The sequence below is a fragment of the Mus caroli genome, chromosome 16, assembly GCF_900094665.2.
Source record: "Mus caroli chromosome 16, CAROLI_EIJ_v1.1, whole genome shotgun sequence".
NCBI lineage: Eukaryota > Metazoa > Chordata > Mammalia > Rodentia > Muridae > Mus > Mus caroli.
Genome location: NC_034585.1, coordinates 32,051,432 through 32,073,745, shown reverse-complemented (window position 1 = coordinate 32,073,745; position 22,314 = coordinate 32,051,432). Strand labels below are relative to the sequence as shown.

Sequence of the window (22,314 nt, the reverse complement as noted above, 5' to 3'; positions counted from 1 at the left end):
AGAGTGCAGGGCTGACAGTCATTAGAAAGCAGGCTGGAGGCACTTTCAGGAACTATTCAAAACCGAGCTGAGAAGGGAGGTCGGCCAGTGAAGTCCCCAGAGCACAGAGAATAAATAAATGCATAAGAACTGGTGAGAAGAAAGCCACACTTAGTGTTGAGTGTCACACCAGCAAGAACCTGTGTCAAAAAACAAAGGTGGGCACCTAACATGTCCTCTGGCTTCCAGCTTCCATGTGTACTTCTATTCACATATATATATAACCACAAAAATAATACTAATAACAATAGTAATTTAAAAACCAAAGCTATCTCCAATTAAAACTTCTATTTCACAACTGAAATTTCTCATCATCACACAAATAACATGAAATGTTATTAGTCTATGTCAAAGAAAGTGTACCTAACTTTTTATTTTTCATATTTATTTATTTTTTGGAAACAAGGTCTTACCACATAGCCTTGGCTAACCTGGAACTTGCTACATACACCAGGCTGGCCTTGAACTCACTGAGATCCTCCTGCAAGCTAGGTTTAAAGGTGTGCAGCACTCAGCGGGGCTACCCCGCTGATTTAATACCTAAGTCTTAAGTAGTAAGCTCCCGCCCCTCACTCCCTATGTCCAGGCAGTCTCATCGGCTGTGTTTTTGGTAACAATACCAGCACTCTGAAACATTCTCAGCCAAGTATGCAGGCTAGGAATGCCCTAGCACATGAGGCACTAACTTACTTCTCACTAGCTTTAGTCTTCAAATTCAGGGTATTAGCACACAGAATTAAAGGCGATCTCATTCTCCCAAGGTTACGGCTATCTGTCTACAAACCCAATCTAGGTATTGTAGAATAGAGATTTTGCTAATGTAATTAAAATGTCAATTAATAAAGTAATTAATGAATTTATAGGTAACACCTTGCTTTGTAGACCAGGCTGACCTGGAATTCACTATATAATCAGACTGGTCTCAAATCTGCAGCAATCCTCCTGTCTCAGCTCCCTCCCTAGTTGCTAACTACAGGCATGGTAAGTCAACTGATTTTAAGGTACAAGATGGTGTGGGTGGCTATGGCCCAACCACTAGCACACTTTAAGAGCTTTCTAGCATGTATGTGACCTTCAGTTTGAGTCTCAGAACTGGAAAGAGAGGACAAGAGAGAGCTGAAAGAGCATCAGTCTTCTCTGGCAGGCGGCAGCAAGGCAAGCCAGGCCTGTGTAACATGGACTCAGTACAGCACGCAAGCAGGCTGGGGGGTTGGAGGTGGGGGGCTTGTGCAAGGACTGCAGAACAGTCCCTGAGTGACAACGACCTACAGCCAACAGCTAGGAGGTAAGAACCCCAAATACCAGATATAAGGCAATGGATTCTGCCTACTAAGAAACCAGCCAGCCTCCCTGATGTCTTCACGCCAACACCTTTGTGTGGAGCTTAGGGGGCAGCAATAAAGCCAACATCATTCTAAGCCTTTTATCTAACAGGTTTTCAGTATTAGTATATCCTATGAGAGGCTAGCCTGGAGGGATGTGGGGAAAAAGGCAGAACAAATCTTCACTTTGACATAAAGTGAGTGGTCTCCCTAGTAAGAAGCTCTAATTTTGAACTGAGTCAAGTCTTTGGTCTTTCTCAGTGGACTTGAACGCCACAACATCTACCTACAAAAAATATACTAAATGTATTTTTAAATTTTAACTTCAGTTTATTTACTAGGACAGTAGCCTTAGAGCCAACATATGCAGGCTTGAAGGGAGCTAAAGAATGGGTTTATAAAAGTGATCATTATAGGTACAGGTGTACAGCCATCTTGTACAATAGCTATTTAGAAATTCATTTTTAAGGTTTGAACTGAGGAAATTTTTGAGTTACCAACAAATTTTTCCATTTTGTGGTGGTTTGAATAGGTTTGGGCCCCCACACTCATGTGTTTGAGTACTTAGCCTATGGGGAGTGGCACTATTAGGAGGTGTGGCCTCGCTGGAGTGGCTGTGTCACTGTCAGAGGGAGTGTATCACTGTGGAGTGGGCTTTGAGGTCTCTGTGCTCAAGCTCCTTCCAATGTGTAAAGTGAGCCTCTTCCAGGCTGCCTGGAGAAGACAGAGTCTCCCCTGGCTGCCTTCTATAAAATATATGAATTCTGGTTATCCCTACCTAGCTTCAAATGAATGAGACTTAAACTATGATTTATTTACTAGGCTCTGCATGATTACTGGGCAATTACCCCTAATCTAATTCTCTAACGCCAGAATGGCTACTCTCCCCAACTGTGCTCCCTAAATACTTGTTGTTTGAATCTTTCTGGGTTACCTCTGCTCCAGCAGTCTGCTCTTCTGGGGAGCATTTCAATCTAACACCCCGGCACATGCCACTAGTCCATCATGATTAATGAAGTCCTCCTGTCTCTCTATCCTCTGTGCTCCTTCTCTCTCTCCTTACTTCTTCTCCTGTGGACCCTCCCTGCAACCCCCAACCAGGTAACTCAAACTCCACTTCTCTCTATTCTGCCCAATAATTGGTTGTAACACTTTTTATTTAACCAATGGTTTTAAAGTTGGGGAATAAGGTTTGCACAACAAAGGTTTGTGTAGGAATTTGTTCATTTTTGATCAACCAGATCTTGGGGTACAGAATTTAGCATTTGAATACACAGCAGCACCAGACCAACCCCAACAGCCTTCGGATCAAGACAGAACTCTCAGTTCCTCCAGTACTATCTTTGCCTGCATGCTACCATGCTTCCCACTATGATGATAATCGACTGAAGCTCTGAAACTGTAAGCCAGCCCCAATTAAATGTCCTTATAAGAGTTGCCTTGGTCATGGAATGGAAACCCTAGATAGAAGTTTGTACCAGGGACTGGAGTAATGCTGTGATAGGCCTGCTTTTGTTTGGAGGAAAGTAGATTCTGGGACATTGGATTAGCAAAGCAATGGAAATGTTCAAGAGGAGGATAATGGGCCATACTACTAGAAGCATGGAAGACAGTGTTTGTTACTGAGGGTGATTTAAACTGTGGGCCCTGACACAAGAGGTTTCAGAGGAGAAAGATTTTAGGATGTTGCCTAGAGATTGTTCTTGTCATAATTTGCTGAAGAATGTGGCTGCTTTTTGCCCTTGTCTGAAGAGTCTGCCTTAGGCTAAGGAGAAAAAAAAAATTAGATTAATTGCATTGACAAAGGAAATCTCAAATAAACCTAGCATAGACTTTATCTGTAATTCACTCTTATGAGTAGTGGAGCAAGCTTAGAATGGAAAAATACAAAATATATGGTTCAAGGATTAAAGGGGCACCAGGAAGTGAAATGGAGCTAAATCCTGTGTTCAAGGATATTAAATGAAATTAAGGGTGTGGTAGCCTGGGGCAAGATCCCACCCAGATAAGCTTATTGATTATACATTTGAAGTTGAACGATAATTGTATCCTGTTAGGTGTTATTATGACCTGACCATTGTTTTCATTTGGACATAAGGAGCTATGAGTGTATGTTAAATTGACAAGGGATAGTGTGATGGTTTATATATGCTTGGCCAAGGGAACGGTACTATTTGGAGGTGTGGCCATGTTGGAGTAGGTGTGTCACTGTGGGCCTGGGCTAGTACTCCTCGATGCCTGGAAGTCAGTCTTCCATTAGCAGCCTTCTGATGAAGATGTAGAAAGAACTCTTAGCTCAGCCTGCACCATGCCTGCCTGGATACTGCCATGTTCCTTCCTTGATGATAATGGACTGAACCTCTGAACCTATAAGCCAGCCCCAATTAAATGTGGTTCTTATAAGAGTTGCCTTGGTCATAGCATCTGTTTGCAGGGGTAAAACCCTAACTAAGACAGAAATATTACAATGGCTATTCTTGGTTGTCAACTTGGCTAATGAATGAACTACAATCCAGAAATGGAGGACACAACTATGATCCAGACCTTGGGGCTGAAGACACAGGCTTTTAAAATTTGGATCTGGACATGAGATGACACACACTTTTGATTCAGATTTTGAGGCATAGGTCCAGGCATGGTATTACATTAAGGGGGTGTTGCTGATACTAAGGTCTGGTTCCCTAATTGGTTCTTGATTTTGTCAATAAAGAAGGCCTGGAGGCAATTGCTGGATGGAAGGTACAGGTGGGACTTATGGGTCCCAATAGGAAAAGGGAGATGCAGGGAAAGAGGAGCTTTTTGGCCAGGCTTTGTAAGGAGGACACAGCAATCAAGTAAGATCTCAGGAAGCTAGAACCAGAGGCCTCTGCTACCAGTGAATGGCCAAGGAGGTCAGCTGAGGCTAGCTGATATAAGCCATTAAGCTTAGGACTTAAGGAGAGATGAAGATAATAAACTGTTAAGGGCATGCATTTCCAAGCGGAAGGTATTTGAGTCCAGCAATTGTGCTAGCAGACAAATTCTAAAGTAATAAAGCTGTCTGAGTGTTTTTCATCCTCGGAGCAAAGGTGTATATAGAGAGAAGCCAGGTCAGTGCTGGCAGCGGAGCTAAGCTGGGATGAACAAAAGAGAGTCAGGAGGGGCCAGAGTGCCATTGCAGTTTCCTGGCAAAGTCAGTAGCGTGCATTTAAAACTACAAACAACAGATACATACATGCCTTTAATCCCAGGAGACAGAGGCAAGCAGATCTCTTAGTTCAAAATTAGTCTAGAGAGCAAATCCCAGGGTTTTTTTGTTTAAAGATTTATTTATTTATTTCATGTATGTGAGCACACTGTAGCTGTCCTCAGACACACCAGTAGAGGGCATTGGATCCCATTATAGATGGTTATAAGCCACCATGTGGTTGCTGGGAATTGAACTCAGGACCTCTGACCTCTGAGCCATCTCTCCAGCCCCCAGGGTTTTTTTGTTTGTCTGTTTGTTTTTAAATCTTAAGTCCAGGCATGGTAAAACATGCCTCTGGTTCCAGCACTCTGAAGACAGAGGCATCCAGAAGATCTCTAAGTTCAAAGTCTGTCTACAAAGCAAGTGCCAGGAGAGCCAAGCTTAGGCAGTGAAGGAGTTGGAAAACAGAAAGAAGGCTGGTGAAAATGTAATAAAACAAGGGGACCATTCTCCAGCTCCAGCAAGCAGCAAAACTTGGCAGTTTGGGTCATGTTGCTTTGGCTTTAGAGTCAAAAATAGAACAGGTTACTGGGTAAGCTGATGCTAGTTATCTGAAGCTAAGAAATTCAGCAGTGATTAAAGAGACCAGTATCACTGCGGTAAAATCTTTCAGAAAGTGTTTTCTGAGAGCACAAAGAAGCTGTGTTCCAGAGATAGGCCTGTGCTGGCAGCCAGACTTGTTAATGTGTAAGAATCACCCAGATGCTAATGGCTTTGAAGGGGTCATGGAGAGCAGCTGAGGCTCAGGAAAGGCTGCAGCCTCTGTGTCAGTTGAAGGCCAGGACTGATGGGGTCATGCAAAGAAGTTGAGGGTTAGCACCAAGAAGAGACAATGAGAGGCTGTTGGGGAAAAGCTGCAGTGGAAAACCCCAGTGTGTTGACGATATCAGTACCATGGGATGACCACAAAGAACAGCAGCAGCAGTGGAGCACAGTTGACCAGAGCCTAGAGAGCTACAGATGACGGAGCTGGAGAAGTGGCCCAAACATTTTAGAAGGGCCCAGATTATATGTGGATCCCAGACATTGGAACAAGAAGCTGTAAAGTTCAAGTTGCCTCGGAAATCCTAACAAAGACAGTGTCATCTTTAAAAATTATTTCATTATTTAATAAGCATGGGTATTTTGCCAACAAGTCTGTCTGTACACCACATGCATGGCTGATGCCAAAAGAGGATCCCATATTCCTTAGAACTGTAGTCACAGATGGTTGTCAGCCACCATGTGGCTACTGGGAACTGAACCCAGGTCCTCTGGAAGAGCAGCCAGTGCTCCTAACCACTGAGCCATCTCTCCAGCCCCTCCAATTCCATTCCTAATCTAAGGTAAGGAAATAACAACAAAGCACTACATAGAGTGTAACACGTGTCAGGTGACCAGGAACCCAGGGAGGAGGGGAACAATCAGACCAGCTCAGTATGGGTCAGGTATGCTCTCCTGGTTCAACTGCCTATAGCTCAACATGCAGGTGCTGGGGGTTCAGCCTCAAGAGCAGACAGAACTTCCAGACAGAACAGAAACCAGAGCTGGGCCACTCCCAAGTCATAGCTACTATTAGAGTCCTTCCCTCTGTGCAGCAGCACATACTTAACTGTGTACATTTATCAAAATTTGATTCGTTTTGGAAAATATAATGCCATATACAGATTTGTATCCCATTTTTGCCTAAAATCCATGCATATAACAGTAACAGGTAACCTTTCCCCTAGTGCTGAGGAATAAACCCAAGATCTTTCCTATGCTAAGTAGGTGCTATGCCCTGAGCTATGCTCCCAGCTCTAACATGTAGTCTTGAGGGACAGACAGCAAAATGGTAACAGAACAACTTTCAGGCATGAAGCTTATACACAATATGCACCTTCTGCTCTATCTCTTTTTACAATGAGTGTCCATGGCAGCTTCTGTCAGAAGGAAGCACTTTTCCTTCCTCTGGTGGCCATGAGCAGAGTTTGTTCAAAATCTTGCTGGCCTTTCTTCACTTTTTTATTTAACTCAGGAAAGGATGACTTGAACTGGTAATAAATTTGGAAGGAATGACTAGGGTGTCAGTCTCAGCAGAAATTTCCATAAAGTGCCTTTATATAGAAGGGGACCAGCGGGGCAGGGGGAGAGGAAAGGGTGGGTATATGTGGTACACATATATGAACCGGTATCCTTAGGTCTCCAGCCTAGGACAAAGGGTGAGATGCCTAATTAACATATCAAAGCAGACCTGGCCACCAGGTTCTCCCAAGCATCCCTCAGGGCCCTCTCTATATAATCCAACCATTTTGGTTATTCTTTTTGTACCTTTGTTTTGAAACCAGATGAATGAGAGAAGAGAAGAGAAGAGAAGAGAAGAGAAGAGAAGAGAAGAGAAGAGAAGAGAAGAGAAGAGAAGAGAAGAGAAGAGAAGGGAAGAGAAGAGAAGAGAAGAGAAGAGAAGAGAAGAGAAGAGAAGAGAAGAGAAGAGAAGAGAAATAAAAGGAAAAAGGAACATGACTGGTCCTGAGTAGGATGGAGGAGGTTTATTGTAGACCTGTGGGAGAGCATAGCCAGAGGCAGGGACATGACCCTGAATCAAGAGAGGAGAGGGGGAGGGGACGGGAAGAAGAGGAGAAACCAGGTGCAGCAGCCAGGAGACCAAAGATATAAAGGACAGATAACCAAAATGGTTGGATTATATAGGGAAGGGCTGCCCAGCAACCTGCACAAAAAGAGTTTAGGGTCAGCAGTGGAGTATTCCAGCTAGGAGGGCCTTTGTAATGAGCACAGTAAAAGATGCCTTTTACAACATCACTCACTCAAGATAACCTGACACAGTCCTAGAACCCCATGATGCCTACTGGACAGTATATACGCAGACCAAGAGCAGTGCTCTGCTCTGCACATCTAGAGAGACATCACCCTTGATCTGCCCTGCGGCTGGAGAATCCCCCTAGGACCCTAACCCTCAAATCAGAGACCCTCAGCTAAAATGCATCACACAGGTAAGTAGCCTTGGGGAGATAGGCTTAGCAGGCGGTAGTTAGGAATTCAGAGTGTGAACATTATGTGATGGCCCTCAGCATAATAAAGTATAGCTTTTGCGATAGTATGTATAGCTACCTTCCCGCAGGTGACAGACAGCCCAGTAACAAGTTGCTACTGAGCTAGGGTGCAGATGCAGGGTGAACCTGGAGAGGACTGCTTTGATGTTAATTAGGTACAGTTAAATTAGGCATGTTAATTAGGCCAGTTGTCCCAGCTTTGAAACCTAACAATAATGAAACCTGTATCTTGAACAATGAATGTGTTTTTAAAAAAAAAAAAGTTCTTGAAAAAAGAACCCTAGGTTCTCATGGATCTGTCCAGGCCAGGATGTGCTGGGTTGTGTGAACCACTTCCAGGGTCCGGCAAGGAGCAGAGAGCATGCCTACCAACTTGGCCTTCAGTAACAGGTTATTCCTCACCTTCTCATCCAACTCCTTTCTAAATGTTTAGAACATAAGCAAAAAGCCAAAATAAGCAGGAAGAAAACAATGCCCATTTACTGATCACCTTCAGTGACCCCAAATGTTCTTCCAAAATCCTTTTACATCCACTGAAGGAGACAAGTGAAATTTCCCTAGTTGCCAATATTTTCTCATTGTTACTTAATTTCACTATCTTGTAGCACTATCTTGACTAATTGCTTACTTTTCATTTTCTGAGAGTGGAGTGCTAAAGCCTCACAGAACTTAACACTGAAGGAAACAGAGAATTTAATCCAGTGTGCTCACTGCTCACAACACGTGTAGGCCCAGAGAGAGCAGGTCACCATGCTAACCAACCTAAACTGCCTAAGTCTGTAGCCTCCCCAAGGGCCACTGTGAATGAGACCACCTGGTGTGGAGTCTTCCATTCTATTGCTCTGTTACCTGAGCGCCCCTACCAGCTGAGAGGCTGAACTGAACCTGTCTTCCTGAGATATTCCTGAGATAGCTGACAACCTGTGGAATTGAAGACCTAATGCTAACTGCTCTGGCAGATTAGTGCTAACAACTTGGCAACAAAGCATCAAGAAGCCTGGCTTGGCAGGGGATGGGCCTCCCCCACTTTGTAAGCACAGACTCTTAGTTAAACATTGGGCCTTGATCAGAAATCTGTCTTGGTCTCCTTTCTTCTCTTGCCGATTCCTCCTTTACAGCTCCCGCCTCCCACTCAGGAACCCAGTTCCTGTGGCAGGCGGGTGGCTACAGTCCTGACACTTGTGTCTGCAGAGTTCTATATCTAGCAACTTCTCAAGCACTTCTGCCAGCTTCTCTACACATTGTTTCTCTGTTCAGAGAAACATCTTCTCTATACATTGTTTCTCTGTTCAGAGAAACATCTTCTCTATACATTGTTTCTCTGTTCAGAGAANCAGAGAAACATCTTCTCTATACATTGTTTCTCTGTTCAGAGAAACATCTTCTCTATACATTGTTTCTCTGTTCAGAGAAACATCTTCTCTATACAGTGTTTCTCTATTCAGAGAAACATCTTCTCTATACAGTGTTTCTCTGTTCAGATAAACATTTGCTCATCAAACCATCTCTTGCACCTACCTTTCTGTGGCGCTGAGAGTTGAAACCAGGGTGTCAGATATACTATGGCAGAGCAGTTATTTATGCTATTTGTCTGTCGTCAGGTAAGCTTTTTGTAATTCTCCTGTCATGCTCTCTGTTTTTAAGATTTATTTATTTTTACTTTCTGTGTATAAGTGTTTTGCATCCATGTATATAATTTAGTCTTCACATACATGTCTGATGCCCACAGATGCTGGTACAGGCAACAGCTCATCTGGAGCTGGAGTTAAAACAGTTAAAACAGTTGGGAGGTAAGTGGGCTATGGGTGCTGAGACTGAACCTGGGACTTGCAGCCCCTGCCTTGTCATTCTCCACTTCTGTAGATCTGTGCAGCAAATACAGATCTCAGTTATGTGTCCCTGACCCCAAGCTCTCAAGCCAGGATGTCAGACAGAATTCATGATCTGTCTAAGCTGTCTTTATTTACACTGTTTTAACCCTATTTTCCTCACCTATCCTGTTCTCCATTGCATGCTATTACATAGGTTGTACTGTGTCTTTCAAGATTCATATGAGAGGTAAGTAAATGTATAATAAAGCACAGAAAGTAGACTCAGACATCTCTTATTCAGACCCTGCACCTCCCGCCCCCAAGGGCAGCACCCACAATGGTCTGACACATGCCCTTTGAGCCCTTCTCCAGCACCCACAGATTTTGTTTTTATACTACACATTTCCCTAATCTGAACACACACACACACATATTTTAATATACGCCCCGTTGTTCGAAACATATGAATAAAGAAGCTTCCAAAGTTCAAGTGACACACCATTTATAGCAGTCCCCTCTCCCTTGCCTCATTCACCATCCTTCCTTCCCTTCTGTTCTGGCAGAATCTAAACTCAGGAAATTCCAACTGGGCAGTCTGCAATCTAGATCAGGATCTACTTATCCTGGGCTGTGCAGACATCACTCACTAGTCATATGTGCCTACCAGAATGGAAATGAAATTTAAAAGTTAGTTTCTCGGGGCTGGAGAGGTGGCTCAGCAGGTAAGAGCACTGACTGCTCTTCTGGAGGTCCTGAGTTCAATTCCCAGCAACCACATGGTGGCTCACAACCATCTGTAATAGGATCCAATGCACTTTTCAGGTATATCTGAAGACAGGGACAGTGTACTCACATATATAAAATAAACAAATCTTTTTTAAAAAAATTTTAGTTTCTCAATCCTACCAGCCTCATCTCAAGCCTCATCCACAACCATGTGACTAGTGGCTATTGTACTGAACAGCACAGATCTGAGACACTGTTAAGCAGAAAGCTCAGATACACAGAGCTGAAGAATGTATTCTTTCTGTGGACAGCTGCATGCACTTGGATTCTCTCCCCGAGTCCGGCGCTATGAGAATGCCTCCACCTGGAGGAGACGGTGTCTCCTTAGGAGGCTAGGAGGCTAGCGTTCTCACCTAGCCCTGCATGGATTCTGTTTCCTGAAAGGTCCAAGTGTACGGTTCTTAGTTGCTTTTACTGTTTCATTCCAAGTCTCTCCTTCTAAAGCTGTGACCTTTGTTCTAAGTTTAAGAACTTAAAGAGAAATTCAGAAGGAGTAAGGTTTTCTTTCCTGGCAGAAAAGCTCCTCTGTGGTTTGCCATAAACTGTCAATAACCAGCCTTTTAGTTCAGAAACATCTCTGGATGGTTTTTTTCTTTCACAATTACTTTAATTATACATTCTAATTTTTCTATTTTTTGGATAGTCTTACTCATTTAAAGGTTTTATTCCTGCTGTCAGTTCTGTGGACACACAGGTTCTAACACTAACAGACTTCCGCCTCCCTGATCTAGTGCCATGCACTGCCTAGCCAGTCCATCAGTATAACACATCTATGCTGTGCCAGGCAGCCCAGATCGAATGATGGTTTTTTTACCTCTCAAATGGTGAACTCTACACAACTCTCAATGGCTTCTGCTCTGAGCCTGCTTTACCTGATGCTCTGTGACTGGAAATAACCACTCTCCTAAGCCTTTGGGTTACTGCTTAGTTCACTACAGTCTCCTTCCTGCCCTGCAGTCACTGTGAATATATTTAGGGTAGTTGATGTTGGTTTTGGCTTTCCTTTTTAATTTTAGCACACTCTGTTCTAAAGTCATTAGCTTCCTCGCTTCTGTGAGCACTGTATTGTTTAACTTCTATTTGCTCCGTTGTCAAGCAATGACACCTGTGTGGGTGGGCTCCTATTTCCTACAGACTCCCTCTTCCTGTCAAATGTTGTGACACTTTACATCCAAGTGCGTTTTCTCCCATCCCATTCTCACCGTTTCTGAAGCTGGTTTTTCTGGGTTGTTCGACAAGTTTGTACTAGATGACCCCACATAACTGGTTCTGCTAGCCTTTCCAAACTCGTTTAGAGATCTGTCCTCTTAAAAGCAATCTTCAGAATAAAGGGAGTCTAACAAGTGTATGCAGATTGTTCCAAACATCCCTTAAGACATAAAACTGGTTTTGGAAAATCAACAGGTTCCCACAAAGAGGAAAAAGTGGTCTCTTGTGAACTATCCCCAGACCAGTTCACAGAAGCAAACTGGTAATGTGCCTGAAGCATGTAGCTCTCTTATGGACACACCTTGGAAGCTAACATGAGAACAGCAGACAGACAAGGTTTGAGCCACAGGACCAGAAACACTCAGGGGGATAAACTGAAGCCTTCTTTTTAAAGACACTGTAGTTAAGATGTTCCTCTGTCTTAAAAGGCATTCAAATCCATTTCCAATTTCATTAGGGATCTGAAGGGGAGAAGTGAGGCATGTAGACTCTGACTAGAATACAGAAGTAGAGCCGAGAATGTGCCAGTGGGGTTTCAAGATGTGACAGAAGGTCTGCGGTCTCTCACAGCACCCCAAACTAATTCTGCTTTTCAAAACCAGCCATAGATCAACTCTAAGAAAAGGTAAGGAAAACACCTACTTGTTTCCCCTTATTGTAGACAAAGGGGTTCTACACAGCAGAAGGATCCGGAGGGGACTAGGAGGCAAAAGGACCAGGACAGAGGTAGACAAATGAGGTGCATAGCAATCAACATGGCTTTTACCAGCCAAACAGGTTTAAGCAAAGAAACAAACTCCCAGGCCTGGGACACAGCCAACAAGCACTCCTATTTTAACCCAAAGCATTCAGCAATCCAGCTTTGCCTAGGAACCAGTTTAAACTGCCATTCTGGCCAGACCTCCCGTACAGGCCTACAGTCAGTCCTCTCCACTCATGAGGATGAGACAGAAGGGCCTCAGGTTCGAGGCATGGCTGGGCTATAGATGGGGCTAAAGGGCAACCTGGGCATCGTAAGACACTGTCTCAGAAGAAACGGTTTTTGTTTTTTAAAAACTGTAATATTAGTGTGTAGGAGCATGTGTGTCAAGGTCAGATGACAACTTTGTGGCGTCAGTTCTCTCCCTCCATCATGTGGGTTCCCAGGAATGAGCTCAGGTCCCCAAGCTTGTGCAGTAAATGTCTTTACCCACTAAGCCATCTTGCTTGTCCAAATCAAATGTTTTAAAGGGAAGGCTAGAGATAAAATTCAGTGGTATGGTGCTTATGTAGCATGCATGAGATCCAAGGTTCAATCCCAGTCCAAAACAAAACATGATAAAAAGCAAACAACAACTAAGCTACCACGACTGTAACTCCAACCTAGCATTTGTGTGTGTAGTACTAGGAACTGACCCTGGGACTCAATCATAAACTCGATTATCCCATGCTAATATTCAGTCTCTACTTGGTCAGGCTGGAGAAATTCTGTCTTATCAATGTGTGACTACCATGAATCCAAAGCCAAAACGAGAAAGAACCAACCCACAGAACACTTTAGACAAGCAGCATCTTTACAGCCAGATATAATTCACTACACTACAACCACCCAAACTAAGTGTGCAATTCAGTGTCTCTGATCACTGCAGTCACACAGTTGTGCAATCACTAGTTACATTTCCATCCCTTTAAAAGGAAATCCTGTACCTGTTAGCAGTCACTTCCACTAATCTTCAGCCTCTACAGACTGTGTGCTAGACACTTCAGGTCAAAGGACTCACATCATCCCTTGACGCTGTGTCTGCCTTCCGCTCTCACATCACGCTTCACGGTTCACCCAGTGGGATACACCACCAATAACTCATCCACCAACAATTCATCTATCACATTTTGTAATCTGTGAGTGGGATTTAAAAGGATGCTGATGCTGCTCATGTTAACCAGCACAGATGACTCAAGACTTGACCCGAGGTACATTATATTATGTGTACTCTGATCTCTTGGCCTAAAATACTGATTATTAACTTTTACAGTTTATAAATCATACTAAAGCCAGATATGATGGTGTATGTTTGCAGGCCCAGTGCTTTGAAAGGCTGAGGCAGAGGATTGCTTAAACCCAGGACAGGGAGACCAGCCGGAAAATCCACTTAAAAAAAAATACAGCAAAACTCCATAGATAAATAAATTAAACATTATTATATATAATTATCAACACTGTTAACAGTATTAACCTGGTATGTGGAAGGTCCTGGGTTCAACTCCCAGTGCTCCCTTCCACACAAAACAAGATATATATGTGTGTGTGTGTATATATCTATATATACACACACACATGTATATATTATATATAATAAGATACAACACGTTCATTCTATCGTGTGTCTTGTGAAAACTTTAGTAAGATTCTTCTTAGCTTCATCTAGTATCTTACTCTAAAAGCTGTCCCTCCCTTCCCCTCCTCCCTTTCTGGATCATCACTGCAGTCTTGCTTCCTGCCTAGAAGTGACCATCTAGGATCACAAGTGATCCAAGCTGAACCCACTAGCTCCTCACTAAGATATAGAACTAACGCTCTGCTTCCAGCTAGCTGTGCTCATCTTGGCTCCAAGAGCTACATAATTGTTATTATCACCTGGCACTGGAAACAGGAAGCCAGCGTGCACAGGGAGAATGGCAGATAAAAGTGATGAAGCATGAACACCTGGGCTCACTAGGTTGTTTCAGCCCGAGTCTGGGCCATCCCTGCAGCCCAGCTACATTCCTGCCCTTGATTTTTATTTATAGAATATGCTAAAGACAACAGGTCCCTTTTGATGGTTAAGTGAGGAGGTTTCCCTGATCTCCAGCCAACAGCCCTCATACAATCACCTCCCCAACAAAACTGTAGGCTTTTGTTTGTCTGCTTGCTCTGTTTTGCTGTGGAGTGTATACATGCCAGGCCTTGTGCATGCTAGGTGCCTGTACTGCCAGAGCCCTCTCCAGGCTTTAAGTTAGTTCCTTTTTAGCAAGGGCTCACAGTATTCATTAACCAAACACTTAAATACTATCTGTAAAATAATTTTGAAATTTATTTATTAAAAAAATACTCTGGATAGGGGAGCAGGGTGTGGGGAGGATATAGGGGACTTTCAGGATAGCATTTGAAATGTAAAGGAAGAAAATATCTAATAAAAAATTGGGAAAAAAAAAAACCTTAACATGTTCTTGGATAAGTAGGTAAAATAAAGTTGAGGTTTCTGTCAATTTTATTAAAACCTCTGAGCTAACGACATAGCTCAGTGTTAAGAGTATTAGCCTGGTATGTGCATGATACCTCCTAAAAAAAAACAACAACAATGTTTTACCACCAATTCAATGTATCCATTCTGCAAAAATAAATAAATACATAAATAAAGTTCCTCAGAAAGTAAGCTATTTTGGGGGGCTAGAGAGATGGCTCAGTGGTTAAAAGCACTGACTGCTCTTCCGAAGGTCTGAGTTCCTAAAAAGGAACTTATTCCTAAAAAGATCTGGAATTTCTTGGGAACAACTGACTTATATTTCTTTTTTAAGCCCTTCCCCAAAGGCTCCACTAAAGAACATCAGTCAGCACACAGGTAAGAGTAGCTAACTTATCTAGATTAATGAATGGTCTCATCCTATCATGTAATGCAGTATAGTATAATAATTAAGCCACACACACATCTGATGATTACACCATGTTTGCTGTAAGTCACGAAGCCCTTCTTAAGTACCATCCAAGAAGTGCATCACAGCCGGCTCTCCCTACAGCCTAGTTAGAGGCTCCTGCCTCCACCGACCTCTGCGGCCTTCATCTTCTGCTTGTCTCTAGAACCATCGCTTCATTATACACAGTCATTTCCATTGTCTCTTTCTCTCTTAAGGAAGGGTGGGTTCAAAGATGTTTCCATTTTGGGGCATAATTTTTTTCTTAAAACCAAATCCAGGATTTGTCATGTAATAAGTTTTTAGTGGAGACTGACAAAGAAAAAGAAAAAAAATTAATTTATTTCTTAAATCCCTATTATAAAACTCAGCAGAGATGAACAGGCTAATCATCCAAGTCTAAGGCTCGGCTCTGGAGTGAATTTGTATTATGCTATTTATTTACTTTCCCTAAGACATGCTTAAATTTTAAAACTTGTATTTTGATATTATAAATCTTCAAGGAACTCCCCTCATGACTCACTGAAGTGCTCCAACTGTGAGCAGCTCCCTTCTTTGTTTCTGATGGCCCTGATCTCAGGAGTGAGGGATCTCTGCAGCTGAGGAAACAATGTGTGACTAGGTGACAAAGTGTTACTTATTTATTTCTCCCCCTTTCACAGAACCCCAAGGCTCTAAGCTTAAAGAGGATGCACACTAGCATCTGCTGGTTTTCTTGGGCTCACACTGTTTGAGCAGGAAAAAAACCGAGAAACTCACTGCAACCTAATTCTTTTCCAAATCAAAATGGTGGGCCAGGAATAAAAGGCCAGTCTGCTAAGCTGGTACCCGCGGCTGGTGGGTGCGAGTGCTGGAGGGGATGCCCAAGTGGCCTCGGCACCCCGACAGGCACAAGGCACAAGGACAGAGAGCTTACTTTCTACTTTCTGCTTTTGACAGTGAGGATGAGAATACCTCTCAGGGATAAGTTATTTTTTTCTTAAACACTGCTCCCTAGTTCGGGTTTTAAACTGCCATTGAGACACAAATGTCACGCTGAGTTTGTCCTGGAGAACGAGGAAATAAAACTGTGTATCATGTCCTCTGGACTACCCAAAGGATTTCATCACAACAAATGCAGAGCTTTTGATTTTGCATGTCTCAAACTGTCCTCAGCCCCACTTCCCACTACCAAAATCTATAGTCCAGAAAAACGGGCCTGTGCTCAACACCTGTGGGTAAGCCCTGAACACCACAAGCAAGAGTCTAAGTTGGTATAGAAAGGGCCAACCGCAGCCCTGCCTAGTGCTCTGTCTGTCTGACACAGATGCTCTGTCTGACACAGATGCTCTGAAACCGGACCCTCCTCCCATCATGACTATCACCACTAGCAGAGCCTCAGACAATCACAAAGAGAAACAAAGTCAAACATTGCTTCTCAATACTGAGCTATTTCTTCCATTTTGTATGTTAACATTTTATCTTTTAAAAAAATTATTTTACTAACTTATTTTTATGACTGTTTTTCCATGTGCGTGACAGGTGCCCTTGGAGGTCAAAAGAAGGCATCAGATCCCGTGGAGCTGGGGACATGACAGTTGTGAGCCGCCATGTGGGTGTTGGGGGAATCAAACCCAGGGCTTCTGGAAAGAGCAGCGAGGGCTCTTAACTGCTGGGCCATCTCTCCAGCCCATAGTTTTCTTTATCAGCTTCAGACCAGAAGATCCCTTTATTCCTAAAATTGTTTGAGTTGGATTTCTCTCAGCTGCACTTACAACGCAGACTACACTGACTCAGGAAAGAGGACCAAGGCAAGCACAGAACCACCAAACTCACTGCGAATCTCTAGTGTCCTTCAAAAGCCTTCGATAATGTGGATGCCTCGGACAGGTTCAGTTCAATCTCCTGTCTATTATCATCAATACACCACCTCCACCAAATATGCTCACCGTTCCTGTTATATGGACCCTGAAAGTATCTGAGCCTGTCAACACTTTCCCAGGGCACTTCTAGAATCTCTCAAAATCCTCAAAGAAGTTTGCATCATTTGATTTCCTATAAAGCTGGCGATAAAACATATTCCAAGCAATACATTACATGGAATTTTAATTTTTTTCCTTAGTATTTCAAAGACCATCAATTTCATAAAACAAAATTTCCAAATTTAAAGCAAATCCAATAAGGATAGGGCTGTTTCAGCATATTTTATCATACTTAGTAATGGTTATAAGTATCATATTTTCTACTTATAACATTTGAAATTAGTGACAAAAATCTCAAACGTACCTCCAGTAAGGCTCCTGTTTGGAAGAACTTCAAAGGCCTTTCTATTGAATAATAAAGGCTATGGTAGCTCCCCTTAGCCAGGTATGCTCTCACCAGCCCAACTGCTATCACCAGCCACCTAGTAAAAAACAAAGTACAATTAGGAGAGGAAAACAAGAGTATGCTGGACTCAAGACAATAAAGACATAGGAATAGCAGAGCAAGTTCAAAAGAATGAAAAAGACCCGAGATTTACCAAGTGCTGTGGTGTGCTGCCCACATGAAGGGCATGGTGCCGAGTGACATTATTGGGAGGTGGCACCATTAAGAGCTGAGACCTAGTGAGATGTATTTAAGTCATCAGGGACATGCCCTGACAGAGCCTGTGGGACCCCAGACCTCTTTCCTTCTCTCTTCTGTGGCATGGTCATGAGGTGAACAGTTCTGTCCCTGCTGTGTCACTGACCCAATGTAAGGAGGCCCTCAACTGTGAGACGGGACGCAATCGCCAAACTTTGCACCAAAACCAACCTTCCCTTTTTGCATGTGGATTATTTCAAGTGTGGTATAGAAATCAAGTGTCCTTCACCAAGGCCACACTGTAACACAAATAAGTGTTACACTACCTACAGCATCTGTAAAATAAAACTACATGGCGGCAGCTCACTTGTCTAGAACTTGGCTCTGATAAACCTGCCTGCTGAGAACAAGGCCAACGCAAAGGGAGTAAGTTATTATGGTCTTTGTGCAGTGCAATCAGCTCCCAGGAAGCCTAATGGAACGAGGGGCTCAATTTTAATTGATTTATGCTGTTAAAGGGTCTTTAATAATATTTAGACGGAAAAATACTTTAAACTATTTTATACAAGTGCCTCAGTGGGACAGGTCCATATGTCGTGATCTTTCTTATTTAAATTACATACAAAATATGAATAAAAGTTGCCCTTGAAAACAGATAGTTTTCAATTTCTCAAGACCAAATGAGAAGAGATCAATGAGTGTATTGATTAGAAACCCACGAAACCAGAAAGCACCAGGACATCCAGTTGTGGGTGTTACCTTTCTGCTTGACCTTCCTCCTCAAAAATTAATATTAGGCCTTGTGGCTTCCTGTTAAATTCTATAAGGAAGCAAATGGAACCTGGTCATTAAGGCCCACCTCAGAAAGAGCAGATTCAACTAAATGTACACACTCAACTAGGCAACAGTATATATGTTTTACGCCTACAAACTATCATAGAGGGACATTAAATAAGGGTTTATAATAGAAGAAATAAATTCCTTACTAGCTTAACTGGCCAGCATGGGCAGTAACAAATTAATGTTCAAGTTTTTAACTAATGTTTGATATAATGTTATTATCAAGTCTATAATAAATTAATGCTCAAGTTGATTAAAGCATTAACTTCCCTCTCAAAATTCCGATTTCTGGGCTGGAGAGATGACTCAGTGGTTAAGAGCACTGACCTGCTCTTCCAGAGTTCAGTTCCCAGCAGCCACATGGTGGCCCACAGCCACCTGTAAATGAGATCTGATGCCCTCTTCTGGTGGGTCTGAAGAAAGCGACAGAATACTCACAAACATAAATAAGAAAGACCCTACTCCTCATTCTTGTGTCCATCGCCCAGCAAGGAGGTCTTTCCTCATCAGAGGACTGTGACATCCCTCTTCAATACAATGCTTCTACCAACATCTTTGCTAGAACAGGAATCTTACATATATGTGTATAGAGAGAGTCCTAAATGTTCTTCTAAAAAAAAAAATCTGGGAACATTTATGAGAACAACAACTTGTATCTGCAACAATTCTCTATTGACCTAAGTTTAGATCCAGGGATTCTGAGAACTTGTATAATCATATGCAAGCCTGTGTTCCTTTCTTTTCTTTTTCTTTTTTTCTTTTTGTTTTTCTTTGAGACAGGATTACTCTGTGTAGCCCTGGCTATCCTGAAACTTGCTCTGTAGACCAGGCTGTTCTTTAACTCAGAGATCCACCATGCCCAGCCTGAGCCTATGTTTCAACACCTCCTATCTGGAATACTAACAATCAGCTTACCACCCTCCAAAGCCTATTTCTTCATTAAAAAGCAACATAATAACTTTAGGCTTACAACGTTTGTGCAAGTATGTATTATTGGCCTGTGCTAATACCAGCATCTGAGGAACATACAAAATTAGCTGATTCAAGTAAAGTGATTTGATGTATATTTTAAGTTTTGATCCCTGCCAACGTATTTCCTACTGTAAAAGACAATTAAGACTGGATTTTCAAAATACAGTTTTAAATTTTTTCTGTATACTTGAAAGTCTTACAGAAAAAAAAAAAAAAAGCCATAGTGATAGCTCAGTAGTAGAGTACAAGCAAGTGTGAGGCCCTAAGTTCAATCGCCAGCACCAGTAAACAAACGGATGAATGCTTGCTAGGGAGTCAAGAGTGGCACAGGCCTCTAATTCCAACAGTCACAAGACTGAGGCAGGAGAATCACAAGTTCCAGGCGAGCCAGGACTACATAATGAGTTCTGGTCTTTTTTTTTTTTTTTTTTTTTAAACAAAAACAAAACAAAACGGGAAAAGAAAGAAGAAAGGGGTAACAGAAGGCAGGAGAAAGTGCACCTAAATAGTTTTACGACTTAGGAGTTTCCTGACAATTTAAATTTATATGATGATCCAGCTCACCAAAACCACCGGATTGCGAAACTGGATTCACCTAGCCCAACTCTACCTAACTGGGGGGAAACAAAAAACAAAAAAACCAAACCCACTTAGAGACCCAGAGAAAGAAGCAGGTTTCTTCAAAGTCCTAGGGCGAGTTGTGTGAGAACTGGAACTAAACACCCTGCTAGGAAGAGACAGACTTGAAATGGGGTAGACACCATCCCCAGAGTCGATTCTCTCCCTACCTCAACTTGCCCCAAGAAAGTCTACGTAATCCCCCTCCAAAGTCTCCGCCCGGGTCTCGGACCGCTCCGACTCGGGCGGCTGGCGGAAAACTTCGACCGCGTTCCTACCGCCTCCCAGACGAACGCTCCCGCCTGGGTTTTGAAAGCGGCCGCCTAAATGAATGATCTCCGCAGCCAGGCCGGCTTCCTCGCCGGGCTGGGGCAGTGCTGACCGGCCGCCCGGGGCTGGCCTCCGCCGCGCCGCACCGCACCGCACCTGTGGCCCGCTCGCCCGCCCGCCCGCCCGCTCGCTCGCCCCGCCGCGGCCCTGGCCAGGCAGCTCTGCGGCCAGCCTGCCCCACGCTCGCCCCGCGGCCGCCCCGGGCTGCGGGTCCGACCCCGCGGGCCACAGAGCTCGCTCCCCGCCTCCCCGGGGAGGGAGCTCCAGCCTCACCCCGCCGTCATCACCACATTGTAGATGACCAGGTACGCCGTGGCCACAGGCCCGGGGCCCTTCTTCTTCCGCGCACCGCTACTGTCGCCAGCCCCGGCTCGGCCACTGCCGCCCCCATTCCCCTTGGTCGCTGCAGTCGCCGCCGCTGCCGCCATGTCAAGCGCCCGCAGCCCCGCTCTCCTCGCGCCTGCACCTCAGACCCGACTGGGCTCTGCGAGGGGGCGGAGGAAGGGACGAGGGAGAGGCGGGGCCGCGGCACGGGGCGGAGCCGGGACAGCGCCCACGGGGGCCGCCATCTTGGATGAGGGCAAAGACTCTCCAGGCGCTGGTCTCCGTAACCGCCGCCATCTTGGATAGGGGTAATTTCCTCCCAACTTCCGGCGCACAATCCGTGTGGCTATCCAGCGCCAGGTTTGATCAGGTTAATGTGAACCTGGGCCTCACTTGCCAGGCCTGTTCTTACGGATAATTTGTCTCTGGTCATTTGCTATCTTATGACCATCTCTTCCTGCTGGATCCAAATGATATGTCCTGGTCCTCGGTAACTTTAGCCTCTCCCAGGTACCATATCTTTACCCCTGTACACAGTTGCCCAAGTAGCTAGAGGGTGATTGACGTCAGTTAAGCTGCGTGTCCTGTTCAGAGAGCAGAAGGAACCAGCATTTTTGTAACATATTATCTTTCTCTTCTAATTGTAGCCAACTTGGGGAAATAGCCTTCAACAATTTCTTCCCTGTCTTTTGATTTTTTTTTTTTCTTTTTTTACCTGCTCTGTTGGACACTCCCAAGAGTCGCTAAAGGTTAGCCAGTTTTTCTCCATTTGTAGGCCTGCTTTTTATTAAAGAGGATTAAGGTCAATCTGTGGTTAGTGTGGACCTTGTAAGGCAGTAAAGAGTTGTTTATACCTACAGGTTATGGGCTAGGTGGGAGGGAAACACTCCTACTGAGTTAGATCAGAAATAACTTCTGAAAGCTCCTTTAATCTGCTGACCCCACTCATTTCTTTTTTTAGTACTTTCTTCATAAAAAGTACCTTGCTATCAGTGTTCATAAATATACTGGGATTTATGTAATGCAATAAAATATGTATTGATTCCAAGAAGTACTTGTGGAGCATATACAAGGTTGTATTGGAAAATATACATATTTCAAAATAAATGAAAGAAAGAAACGTCGTCAGTCTCCAAGAGATTACACAGAAGGATCCGGGAATGAATCGATATGAATTAGCTGGTGAAAAGTGGTATCAGAAAATTATTACAATGATCCAGGTCACAATGATAGTGATTTAAGCCAATGTGATAATAATTGAAGTGATGAACACTGAATTCTCAGAATATTTTAGAGTTGGTGCAATGTGTTGGGTAGAACATTTGGTTTTAAAGGAAGGTAAAAGGAGCATTCAGATTGCTTGGGAGAACAAGTTGTAAAAAGAAGTAAGTTTGAGCTGGACGGTGGTGGTGCAGGCCTTTAATCCCAGCACTCGGGAGGCAGAGGCAGCCGGATTTCTGAGGCTAGCCTGGTCTACAGAGTGAGTTCCAGGACAGCCAGGGCTACACAGAGAAACCCTGTCTCCCAAAATCAAAAACAAAAAAAAACAAAAAAAAAAGAAGTAAGTTTGAGCCGGGCGTGGTGGCGCACGCCTTTAATCCCAGCACTCGGGA

At 43.6% G+C, this 22,314-nt stretch overlaps 1 protein-coding gene across 1 annotated transcript in view; it reads right to left on the bottom strand.

Moving 5' to 3' along the window:
- The window catches only part of Hacd2 (3-hydroxyacyl-CoA dehydratase 2), an 89,747-nt gene extending 68,885 nt beyond the window's left edge, over positions 1-20,862 (bottom strand). Inside the window, exons 1-2 of the mRNA XM_021185030.1 lie at positions 20,651-20,862; positions 17,339-17,456 (exon numbers count right to left, since the gene is read on the bottom strand). Of these exons, the coding sequence (XP_021040689.1) occupies positions 17,339-17,456; positions 20,651-20,805 (273 nt within the window). The 5' untranslated portion in view covers positions 20,806-20,862. The remainder of the gene's footprint in view (positions 1-17,338; positions 17,457-20,650) is intronic.
- Positions 20,863-22,314: the final 1,452 nt, after the last annotated feature.